The 13,381-nt window shown below is 32.9% G+C and overlaps 1 protein-coding gene across 1 annotated transcript in view; it reads left to right on the top strand.

Annotated features, from left to right (window-relative positions):
• COL25A1 (collagen type XXV alpha 1 chain) overlaps positions 1-13,381 on the top strand; it is a 535,802-nt gene that overhangs the window by 414,260 nt on the left and 108,161 nt on the right. The window contains exons 12-14 of the mRNA XM_074272507.1: positions 3,323-3,367; positions 8,277-8,330; positions 11,761-11,787. Of these exons, the coding sequence (XP_074128608.1) occupies positions 3,323-3,367; positions 8,277-8,330; positions 11,761-11,787 (126 nt within the window). The remainder of the gene's footprint in view (positions 1-3,322; positions 3,368-8,276; positions 8,331-11,760; positions 11,788-13,381) is intronic.

The following is a 13,381-nucleotide window of genomic DNA, read 5'->3' on the forward strand; positions in this document are numbered from 1 at the left end:
GAATACAGACATCCAGTTTTGGTCTTTGTAAATCCAGAGAACAATAGTTATTGTGAGTACTAAGAATTTTCATATTATACAATTTGCTTTCCTCTCCACCAAATATTTAAACCTTTTTTCTTGCCTTTTAATTGGTTCTACTATGAAATAGTTTATTTTTCTTTGTTACCTTTTGTTTCATGTAATTGAAACTCATGAGTCTGGAAAGAGCTGTTTTTATTCTTAAATTTTTCTACTGTAAGCCATTGAACTACATGGTACATATGTACTATAAGCACTAAGGATAGATCAGTGTCACCAGCTGGTGTGTTTGAATTTCAATCTAAGCAATAATTTTTGTTAGCACCACATATTAACTTTAACAAGATTAGTATGCTTGATTCATAGAGGATAAAAACAGGATTAGATTTTAATTTTCTAGTTTTTAAGGAATCATGAAAATTATCATTATATGATCATGTGTTGGCCAGCAGATGACAAGGGAAATAAGTAGCCATAGGTTGAAATATTTCATAAAGTCGGGAAATAACACTCTTCAAGAACAAAATGCTCCATCAAGATAGTGGACTTGTATACAATGGTCAAACAATATATCTTTGATTTGGCATTTTCAATTTAACAATTCTTTGATTAAAAGATGGATAGCTTGCTAGCTAGCCTAGAATTTTGCTTAGTCTACAGCTACTAAATAGTCATAAACTTACTTTTTAGGAAACTTTGAGGTTCTAGAGAAATACACACAAGCCATTTTATACATAAAATTAAGTGGACAATATAATAAAAGCTACCAAGCAAATATTTTTTTAACTAATCAAGTGATTGATAAAGAAGTATTTTGCACTTAATTTATCTGATTAATTGGCATCAAGAGAAATGATGTGTTTAGAATGAAAGATGGTGAATTCCATTTTTGGATGACGGCTTTTGAGATATCAGTGAATTGAACATACCTGGAAGACAATTGAAAATTCCAGCCTGATAGCCAGAGAAATAAAGGTCTAACACATTAAAAAAAAAAAAAAAAGTGGGTTTGAAGCCATATTAGAGCAAGAGTTTTTCCTTTTTAAATGTATTTCCTTGTATCTTTATGGCAAGTCTTTTAATCCTGTTTGCCTCAGTTCCTCATTTGTAAAATGGGCTAGAGACAAAAATAGCAAACTATTCAGTTAACTTTGACAAGAAAACTCTAAAATAGTGTCCCAAGGAGTCAGCTGAATAACAAGAATATGTGTGGTTACTTCTTTCTCCGTTCAGATCACAATACAGTCAGAATCACAATCACATGGGTATGACTTCATATCTTGGGGGACTCTTGTCTTGAGCTTAAATGTTGGGAGCCTTCATGGAATTTGAATATTTTGTGGGTGTCAAGCCAACATACAGTCTGTTTATTTGTCCCTCACTTTTACAACTGACTGGTGATTCTTTCTCCATTTGATGATTTTTCTTTCTGTGTCTCTGTTTCTCTCATTCTCTCTCACTTTCCTTCTCTCTTTCCATTACTCTGAGCTATTGAAAGTCATTTGCTTTAGTTTACTTATACCCATCATGTCTTTCCAGACCTTTTTGGGTGATCTGCAATTATGATTCTTCAGAGATCATGGTAGTTTTACAGCTATATAGAATGATAGTCATTACAAAGAAAGAAAAAAAAAACCATGAGTTTTGATGAAAGAGAGAATTTGGAATCTTAAAAGTATAGTATAATTTCACAAATGCAATCCAGCCTGATTGACTCCTATTTAATTTTGAGCCTGGCACATTGTACAACTTTGAATGCATATGTACATAATGGTTAATTTATCATATTGCCCATTCAATTCTAGTTCAAGCCTTGGCAATTTGCATTCTTTATTCACTTAACTTTTGCTGTATGGATTGTAAGATTTGTCATATCTACATTCAACATTTTCATCTCAGTTTTGCATTTACAGTCAGCATTTCTTCTCTTTTTTTCTAATTTGGTTTCAGCTGTAACCTTTACTGTGAGAATTTGCTAGTTACAGATCTGACTATCCATAGATTGTTGATTCTGAATTTATTCTAACATTGGTAATTAGTGCTTTTATTTTTTTGGATATAATTTCATTTTGGTGGTGTGGGTTTGTATTTATATCCAATCTTTCTAGAAAAAAAAGTGTTCTTCTAAGTCATCTATCAGCCTAATCTAAAACTATATTCTCCAGCATACTTTTTACTGTCTTTCTGTGGCCCCATCTTCACAATGAAATGATCGATTATCAGAGGGTGTGTGTGTGTGTGTGTGTGTGTGTGTGTGTGTGTGTGTGTGTGTGTGTATATATGTGTATATATATATATACACATATACACACACACACACACACACACACACACACACACATATATATACATAAATCATCTATAGAAAGATCTTGTCAAGTTCTTTGTGGAGTATCTCTTTATCTTTACCTTCTATACCAATTATTAATATACACATTGCATCTATCTTCATAGAAGTCCCCTTGATTATGCTCATAATGAGCCCTATGGATGAAATCGGAAGGTATCAATAAAACAGCATTACTTATTGCCCTTAAATGTATGATGAAACCAATTTTATTATTATCTGCTTTATTCACATTTGTGAATAAACTTTATCAACTGCTTTATTCACTCCTCTAAGGAGGATGGTCTATCCATTTAGTTACAACTTAGTATTAAAAGATTATACATTTAGACCTGAGAGGAACTTTTGCCCTATTGAATTGAAAACTCAGGGCTTTTCATCATCATAATGCTTTTTTTTTTTTTTTGTCCATGTTTTATGCTTTCACTTTTTGAAAAAAATTTCAATAGGGATACAATTTAGTTCTTCTATTAATGTATGAACTAATTGCTGATAAAGATCTTTCACCAATAATTAAATTAATATTTATAGTCTAAAACCGATTAGTTTTTAAAACTTTCTCATTTCCTACTACTTTGTCCCTGTTTTAGTGAGAAATGGGTGACATAGAACTAAAGTTCATTTTGTATTTTTATGCTATGAAGTTTAAGGATTCCAACAAGGTAACCTTGTTGGAGATAATGAGCCTTTCTCTGCATAGTGAAGTTGTATTTGCTTAGCACTTACAGCTTACCACTAAAACTTAAAGTCACTGTTTTATCTTACTTGATAGATTCCCCTCAGAGAATATGCTCCAAGCGGTATATCCTTCAATAAATCCGAGTAATATCTATGCTTTGGGGAGGTTTTAGAATAGAACATTTGATAATATATGATATACAAACATTTAAATTCAGCATGAAAGCATTTTATAATCTGAATGTCTGCCTAAACCAATTATATTTTTCCCATTAGGGTTCTATTGGAGCACCTGGAATTCCAGGAATGGATGGGAAAATGGTGAGTTCCTTTATTATCCTTCTTTTAGTTACGAATAAGATGATATGTTAATCATGATTAACTACAAAAATAATTGATGTACACCATGCCTGGATGAAAAATGAGGAATTTACTTTTATGCTTGTTGAATAGGAAATGTAGCCAGTTTTCTTGTCCTGGTCATCCAATTTAAATTGTACTTAAATCATCAAAGTGGAAATTTTAAATCCATGGATTTATCTTTAGATTTCCACCTTCATTTATGACATTTTGAGTGATTTACCTGTACACAATTTCTACAATTTCTACAAATTTCTACAATATCAGCACAACTTAATTGTGCTTGAACTAATTTTTTCTAAGAATATAAATGTTACCAAACTTCAAACATTTACTCCAAAATCTTTTATACAGAAAATTTGTTACCTGTATATATATCATTTTAATTTTATTGAAATCTACTATGTCATCTCTGGAAAGAGAAAAGTGTATATGTGGTCTAGCTATAACAAAGGGACCTTATATCCCAGTCAGAACTTGGAGGAGTAATGTGATAATCTTATTTCAAGAAGTGTGACATGAATGTTAACCTATCAAAATAACGTTTTTCTGAGAAGATAAGTAAGAATAGTATAAGTGGTATAACAGATAGATTATGTCTTAGAAGTTAAAACTACATTGGAGGATATCTTATTTCTGTTATCCCCATTTTACTACCAAATTTGCTTTTGCTGAATAGGAACTACTCCAGGGAGTAGATGAAGAAGGTTCCATTTTTGGTGCTTTAAAAATATATCAAATAAAAACTGGAACAATAACTTTAACCTTGATTTATAGTCAACAAGAACAACAGTTTTTCAGGTAAATTAGAACTTCTGCTGAAGTTCCAATCCCTGGAGTTGAGGCATTCGGGGACTAATTTAGACATAGACCTGGTATTGTTTTTTACATTTTTTTCCTCTTTTTAAATGTTAAATGTTTTAAATGTTAAATGTTAAATGTTTAAATGTTTAAAATGTTAAAAAGTAAATACATATTAATTCTACAAATATTTATAGTGAGTAAGAACTATACTTAAAAGGATAGCTAGATGACACAGTGAATAGAATGCTGGGCCTAAAATCAGAAAGACTTGAATTCAAATCCAGATCCAGACATTAGCTATGTGACACTGGGCAACTTATCCTTTCTAACTGTTACCTATAGAATTTCCTTATCATTTGGAAGTTTGAAATGTTGCCAGATTTAGGTGGGCAGGGAATGATCCAACAAGGCATAAAAACTATTCTTTTATAAACAAAATTAAACTCTTTCATCTTATCATTTTCCTATATGTATCTGCCTCTTCTACCCATATGCTTTTATAGTTGAAGAAACTGAAAGTGGGTGAGGTTATGACTTGCGCAGAAGGATTTAGCTAGTGAGTAGTAAAAGAATTAAAAAAAAATCAGATCTCCTTAACTCTAAATCTAGTCCCCTACCCACTCATCCACAATGCTTTTCTTAATCTACTAGAGGAAATATGACAAGTCTATAAATAAGTATGATGCACTGCATAAGAAGAAAGAAGAGGAGAGATTGAATTCAGTTTAACAGACACTATTAAATATCATGGGCTAAGCATTTAAAAATTTTAAATTATATAGCCCCTACTCTCAGTAAGATTACAGTCTACTGAGGGAGCTATAGAGTATATATATAGATAAATACTATGCTGGATTAGGACTACTAGAGACAAAGGAAAAATGACAGCCACAAAGTACTTTTAGGTAGATTTGAGAATGGAGGGAAAGTTCTTGGCTAGGGAGAATCAGGGAAAATTTCCTTGAAGAAGGTGGCACCTGAATTGGGCCTTAGGAGATTAGAAAGATTTCATCAATGAGAGAAATGATAATTAAATAACCAAACATTGGAGAGATCCAGGATTTTTTTCTCTTCCTCATTTAGAGATTTGGTCAAAATTTAGTTCTTTTAAAGACAGGGCACAAGATGAGATGAAGTATTGGAATTATTACACTACCCAAATTAGAGAATCTTTCAAAGAATTTAATCTAAAATGAATTCCAGCCCATTTGTGTTCCACTCAGTTCTGAGTAGCGGTAGATACTTTGTCTAGATTGCCTGAGGTTGGGAATGGTCTGGGAAGCAAGAGTGATCAGTCATGGCCCAGCTCCTTTTTAGAATAGGTCTACTTTTCATTATAATTTCATTCTTTTCATGTGGAAGATGATCAGAAGAATGGTGAGATAATTGCAAATGGTGCCATATGAGTGTCAGGTGAAGAAAAGGATGGAAAACCTTGGTAAAATATGTCCTGAATGGTGGGATTAGATCATGGGTGTTTAACTTGGAATCAATATGCTGTAAACAGATTTCAAGGGGTCCATGAAATTGAATGAGAAAAAAAATACACCTTTATTTCAGTATCCTTGGTTTACTTTGTTATTTTATTTATTTCATGCATTTAAAAACTTTAGTCTGAGGAATTTTTAGGCTTCATCAACCTACTAAAGGAGTTAATGACATAAAAAATAAAAGACTAAGAATCCTGTAAAGTCCATGTAATATGGACTAGAGGAGAAAAAAGATACAAAATAGAAAGAAGTCAATAATAGTAGATGAGGTAAAAGATTATGTTCCTAAACCAAGATAATGACAAGAAAAGAGCAATTGTATGTTAATTACAAGAACTTGATAATTACAAAACTTCATAATTGGAATTCTTATATCATCTAAGCTCCATGAAGAATAGTTTCCACAGTATAACTTCCCAATGGTCATTTGTTTCCTTAAGGACACACTCCCCCCATAGATCTTTCACTCCAATTTTGAGAAGCTCATGTTATTAGGAATTTTTTCCTGTCTTAGTTCATCTGTTTACATTTTCCCTTCTGGGACAAAACATACCAAGACAAATCCATATGTCTGCAGTCCTGCAAATACTTGAAGATAAGTACCATGCCTTAAGTCTTCTCTTGTAATCAGAAGGTATTGAAACAAGCAAAATAAATACCAATATTCTACATGGAACATTGCCATTACAAAAAGTGGCTTGGAAGTCTAAGGGAATTCAGCAGAGAAACTGAAGCAAGGAGATAAGTTTATACAGCTTTCAATCATAGACATGCTAATTCTATGGCTGAGAAGGAGTGGTCTCTTAAGGGGTTGTTGACCAGATTATTACTGACAATTTGATCTGTGGGAGTTTCCTGAGGCAAGAAGCTATCTGTCTAGGAAGTGGTCAGAATCAGACAGATTGGGTGTGGGAGTTTCCAGAGGCATATTCCAAAGCTAGAAGATTTAGGATTACTGACTTATTGTTTAGAATAGAAGCCCCTCCCCTAAAATCAGAGGACCACAAAATCATATTGCATCAGGACTACCATCTCTCTCTAATCCTGGGTGGACTATATTTGTTTTTTTGGCTGCTCGGCCATTGAATTGGCTCATATTAAACGTATACAACACCTAATTAGTTAACACATAATTTAATTAATTTTTTAACCAACCCTTTATCTTTATTTGTGAAATAGTCTTTTTGAACCCATGTGTTTAACACTATATTTGTCACTATTAAATTTCATTTTATTAAATTTGGCTCAGTGGTCTTGTCGGTTGACTGGTATCCATCTGAGTTTAAAACTTCTGATCCAAGACACTTGATGTACCTATCTTACCTAATAATTTGTCCTCTATGACTTTATCGAATAATTGATAAAAATATTCATTAGTACTGGGCCAAGCACAAATCTTGTAGAACTGCACTGGTAACCTCCCTCCATTTGATATCTATTGATAGCTCTTCCAAGTCCAGCCATTTAATCTATTTATAGGCCTCCTCCTAATTATAAAGTTATATAGTACATTTACTCCCACATTTTCCACAATCATAGCATGACCTTTATCAGATGCTTTGTTAAAATCAAGGGAAATACTGCCTGCATAGTAGAAGTACTTTTACTATTCTCAGTAAAAAGAAGGGCTCTGACCTTTAAGGCAACATATAATTTGATGGATTTTAAGAAATGTTTAAAAATAAAAAGCAAGATTCTTACAGCTTTTTGGTTATCGCAAAATACTATGGACTCGCATATTTTCCTTTTTCATACCAAAAAGAGCCAATGTTTCTTTGAAACTTATAGTTTCTTTGAAACTTATAGTTTAGATTTTTGCTGCATTGAATGAGGTCACCATTCTTTAGAAATGGGGAACTTTTTCAAGTTAATAATTGTCAGCTAAGTTGCCCAGTAATGTTCTATTGAGCATTGGACATGGAATCAGGAACCCTGAATGCAAATCCAGCTTCACACACTTACTGGTTGTGTAACTTTGGACAAGTAACTTAACCTCTTTCTTCCTCAGTTTCCTCAACCATCAAATGGGATAATAATAATTGGAGGAATCAAATGAGATATTTTATAATGGCTTGCAGTCCTAAAAATATAATATATATGCTAGCTATATTAATTATCTCATAGACACTTATAGTGAAAAGGATTAATATATGTACACACACACACACTCACAAACCTATATATATATATATATATATATATATATATATATATATATATATATATATATATATATTACTTTAAAGTCTTTGTATATAATGTGAGCCTCTTGACAACTCTCTAAAGTAGGTACTATTATCCCCATTTTACATGAAGATGCTTAGCCTCAATAATGTTAAATCCTACAGCAAATAAATATCAGAGGGAGGATCTTAACACAGAGCTTCTTGACTTTAAAATCCAACATGCTACTACTCACCATATCATACTATATAACACACATATACTTTCAACATTTTATTTCTATGCCATTTTCATAATTTGGGGAGCTCCAATTAGATGGGAATCTCCTTTTTAGGGCTAGGAAAATTCAAAGATTATATTTAATGCAGTAACATTTCCTGTTTTCTTTTGAGGGTGAACCTGGCTTACCTGGAACAGTGGGGCAGAATGGAACACCTGGGGTTAAGGTTAGTTAAGAAAAAAATTCATGTGCAATTGCTGTACAATATAAAAATTTGCATAAAATTTTGTTATTCCCATTTTTGATGTGCCTGATAGCTAAACTTGTGTTGCCTTCTTTGCCTATTAACGCCATGATACACTAGATTTCTCTTTATACTTATGTGAAAAAATTTATTGCTTGTGACATTCTGATTAATATTCATTATGCTTTTTCCTGATTTAGCAAATAGGATATACTTAAAATCTTCCCCCACCTCAAACTTTTTCTCCTTTTTTTCAACTTTATTAATATGTTTTGCATTTCCAAAAAGGGAAAAAACAGTACAGCAAAACAATACATCCACACCTATAGTCCCCACACTACAAAGAAGGGAAGAAAGTTTTCTCATCTCTTCTTCAGGGCCACGCTTTGCCATTATAATTTCACAGCATTCAGTTGTGATTGTTTTGTTGTTTTCTTTCTCTTTGTGTTGTTGTAATCATTTTTTTCTTTATCTCTTGCTTGCTTTTTAACTTTATTAAATATTCCATAGGTTTTTCCCATGCTTTCCCATATTCTTTATAGATATAAGTTCTTCTTTCCTTTCTTCCTTCCTTCCTCCTTCTCTTTCTCTTTGTTTCTTTCTTTCCTCTTTTCTTTCTTACTTTTTTTCTCTCTCTCTTTTTTTTTTGAGAGAGGGTCTTCCTCTTTCTTCCAGACTAGAAATTCAGGGATTACTCATAGGCCTGATCTCCCTCTGATTATCACAAGAGTTTTGATCTGCTCTATCCCAACTTGGGGTAGGTGACCCCTCACTCTCAGAGCTTTGCCATATTGTTGCTAGACTTAGTGCACACTTCCCATCACTTTGGCCCACTGCAGTTCAGAATTCCCAAGCTCAAGAGGTTCACTCACAATATTAGCCTCCCCAGTAGCAGGGGTTTCCATCATGGACCACCATGCCTGATCTGTCTGGCAGGGCTTACAGTGAAATATTTTTTTTAAATCCTGTTACTCTAATACAACTTGTTTAGTTATTCTCTCAATCATTGGGTATCTACTTTGTTTTCATTTTATGTACAATCACAGATAATTGGCAAAGATTATTGGCTATCATTAGAAAATCCAGTTTCCAAAATGACTTTAATGGTTTCATTGGTGGTCCATGAATACTTACATAGCACAGTAAGGTTACAGGGCACTTTCCTCCAACCATTATTTATTATGTAGTCTAGGTATCATTTTTCTTCATTTTAGATAAGGAAATTAAATTCCCTATCAGCAATTAAGTTTCAGATCAAACACTCAAACCTAAGTTTTCTGCTGCAAAGTTTACTGTGTTTTCTATTCTTCCATGATTACTTTCTGAAAATCATAGACCATATTCATATTGCCTGGGATTTTTAATTTTTTCAAATGCTTTCTACAGTTTCTGTTACTGTTCCTAGAAATTTACCTATTCAATAATGCAGCATTTCTACAGCAGATTGAGATGTTGCTCCATTTAAATGTTAATATAGATATGACTTAAATCGTTAAGAAAGATCTTGAGAGGGTTTGCAGCTGTAGTTGTTACTGACTTCTGAAAAATTTCTCTTTGTTGAGAAATGAAGTGTATAAGGACAATATAACTGACATTATAATTCAGACAAATTCCAAAAGATTTTTTTTTAGCGAGCTTCCTTTTTTAAACAGCAGAATTCTGTCTAATTTCATCAATTGTGTTTTTATGTATCTCTAGCCACATACCTATGAGCTGATTTCACAGATCCTATCACCATTGACAGGTACCAAGGACAGACTTCAAGTTTTTAAATGTGTCCTTTGCCCAGAAAAAAGAGGCAAGTGAAATAGACTTTTGAGACCTCAGCTGTCTGGTTCTCTTTCTCTATAGTAAAATACCAATGACTGAAATTTATGTTCATGGTGCTATTCTAGTGTTGCCTAGCAACCATCTTTATAGGTGTTGAGTGATGAGAATGGCCAAAAAAACTCAAAGCCAGAGGGTCACTGTTAGCTTCTAAGAATGAAAAGAGAATTTCCACTGAATCTAGGTTATGAGTTTGAAAAAGAACATGGAAGTCATCTTAAACTATCCTGTCAGCAAGAAGATCTGAGAGCACTGGAGACCTCTGCTCAAACTTTTGACAAAAGTAGCTATTTCAGAATGCATATAATTCATTCTAGGGCTTTTAAAAATCCTTTCTGTCCTTTTTCTGCAAAGTTATATTGAATTTCTCTTTACCCCAGGAATTTCCCTGATTTTGTACTTTCTGAATAAAGAAGACTCATAAAATTTCTAGGTTCTTTCACATTCTAGTGGGTACTGTAATATTTCAGCAAACATTGGATTCATAATTTACTGCTGTAGTTGTGAGGTAGAGGGTACAGAGGGTGTTATGGCATTGAGATTACTTCATTTGGCTCAAACCAAATTCACACTGTTGAATCATTCTCAGCTTTGAAGCTAAGGGACAGGATAAAGACAAATTACTCAGGGGATCTTTGGTCCTGTGATTGACAGGATCAATCAGAGATTTTCCTTATCCCAAGTCCAGGTGGCTCCTCACCACACCACATCATTTATCACAAAAATACATTAAGTTATTCTTTTGACAATTCATTTCTTTGGTATTTTGATAACAATGCGATGTAGCCCCATTGACTTCATTTATGTAATGTGAGAACCTTATTCTAGGAGAAATCTGAAGGTTGTACTAAGCAACTTTTTTTTTTAACAGCAATTTAAACAAAACAAAGATTACCAGACTATTTACAGATGCTGCCTGGAACTTAAGTTGTAACACCACCAATATCCACATGACAGTATATTGAATATGTTGTATGTTTCCTTGGATCATAACAATACATATGCAAAGAATCAAGATGATATTCTAGATTTGAATAGTCTGCCTAGAATCAATGCTTGTTTTTACCCCAAGACAGCATCTATGTTGTCAATATCCTGCTTTAAGTCATTGAATGAAAGACTTTTTGGGCAGGGAAGAATAAAGCCAATCAATCATTTCACTTTACAAGTTAGGAAACTGAGAATGCAAAATCTAATAGTCACATAGTAAGTCAACATTTGGATCTAAAATAAAAAATCCAGGACTCCTACCTTCTTCTCCAAAATCACACAGCCACTTTCTCTGATCAATATTTCATTTTGTAGAACAGAAAGTTATTTTTAAAGCTCATCACTCTTAATAAGAAGTCAGGTGTTCTTGTGTTGATTTTGTACTTATTCTGCTCAAATTCTGGAGTCCTTTTATCCTAGTATCTTAGAATTTAGTAGATAATTTTTCATTTGTACCACCTTCTTTATCATGAACTTAGGTGTGCCATCTCCATATTTTCTTTCATCTTATCAGGTACCTCCAATCAAACTCATTCATCAACAGTATCTAGTTGAATGCATGAATAATGTACTTCACATCTTTTCTTTTTCTCAGGGTGATGCTGGAGAGCGAGGAGAAAAGGTAAGATTGCATTTATCTCTTTCCCTCCTTAGAACTAAGATTATTTTATGTGACAAACACTTTACCAATAGTATCTTATTTGATCCTCACAACAATACTTGGAGGTAAATACTATTATTGTTACCATTTTACAGTTGAGTGATATTATTCTATTGTTTCAGTTATATCCAATTCTTTGTGATCCCATTTGGGGTTTTCTTAACAAAATAATATTTAGTGATTTGCCTTTTCCTTCTTCAGCTTATTTTACAGATGAGGGATTTGCCTCATTTATTTGCCTCAAATAGAATTAAGTGACTTGCCCAGGATTTCATAAAATTAGCAATTAGACTCGAACTCGGGAAGATGAGTCTTTTTCAATCCACGACTGCCAGTCTATCTACTATATCATCTACTTGCCCATTATGTTAAGTGAATTGCCCAAAGTCACATAACTAATACATATTTAAGGCCATATTTAAACTCAGATCTTACTGACTCCATGCCTACTGTTCTAATCATTATGTCACCAATCTTCTTGGGGTGGGGGATGGAGAATACAAGAAGTGCAAAAATGATAACATTGAAATTCCCATGTTTATTTTTGAGAAACTAATTTAATTTATTCTAGCCACTGTTTCCATCCCACCTAAGAATGCTATTAGTAGAATAAAATTTTATAATTCTTATGTAAGAATTGGTTTATCCTGGCTTATTTGGTTTTTTAGTTATGTCTAACTATTCATGGTCCTATCTGAGGTTTTCTTGGCAAAGATAATGGAGTAATATGTTATTTTCTTCTCCAGCTCATTTTACAGATGAGGATACTGAGGCAAACAAGGTTAAGGGACTTACTCAAGGTCACCCAGCTATCTGAGACTGGATTTGAACTTAGGTCTTCCTGATTCGATCCAGGACTTTATCTATTGTGTTCAGTATTACATACTAACCTTTTAAAAGCCTTTCAAACTCACTAGACTTGCTAAAAATTTAGATAATTATAGAAAATTTTGCTGAAGTAAATATGTCATCCAAAAGAAATATAGGTTTTCTAAATGAAATACAAACTTTTTCAAATAGAAGGCAAGACTAGGTGTCAAAATAAGTTTTTATGACTAGCCTTTAGTATATAAAGGAAATACAAAGAGTGGTATATCTAGAAATTGATCAGAGCAAGGAGTTCTCTCTCTCTTTTTAATACTATTTTATTTTTCCAAATATGTGCAAAGATAGTTTTCAACATTCATTTTTACAAAACCTTGTGTTCAAATTTTTTTCTCTGTCTCCCCTCTCCCCTTCCCTCCCCTAAATAGCAAACGATCTGTCATAGATTAAATCTGTGTTATTCTTCTAAACAAATCTCCATATTTGTCATGCTGAACAAAAAAAATTGGAAAAAAGCCAAGTCCATTACAATTAATCATCACATAATTTTGTTATGATTGTACAATTCTTCGGTTCTGTTCACTTTACTTAGCATTAGTTCATGTAAGTCTTTGCAGGTTTTTCTGAAATCAGCCTGCTTATAATTTCTTATAGTATAGTTGTAGTCTATTACATTCATATATTATAACTTATTCAGGCATTCCCCAGTTGATGAGCATTCACTCAATTT

This window comes from Sminthopsis crassicaudata, chromosome 6 (genome assembly GCF_048593235.1).
Source record: "Sminthopsis crassicaudata isolate SCR6 chromosome 6, ASM4859323v1, whole genome shotgun sequence".
In the NCBI taxonomy this organism is placed as follows: domain Eukaryota; kingdom Metazoa; phylum Chordata; class Mammalia; order Dasyuromorphia; family Dasyuridae; genus Sminthopsis; species Sminthopsis crassicaudata.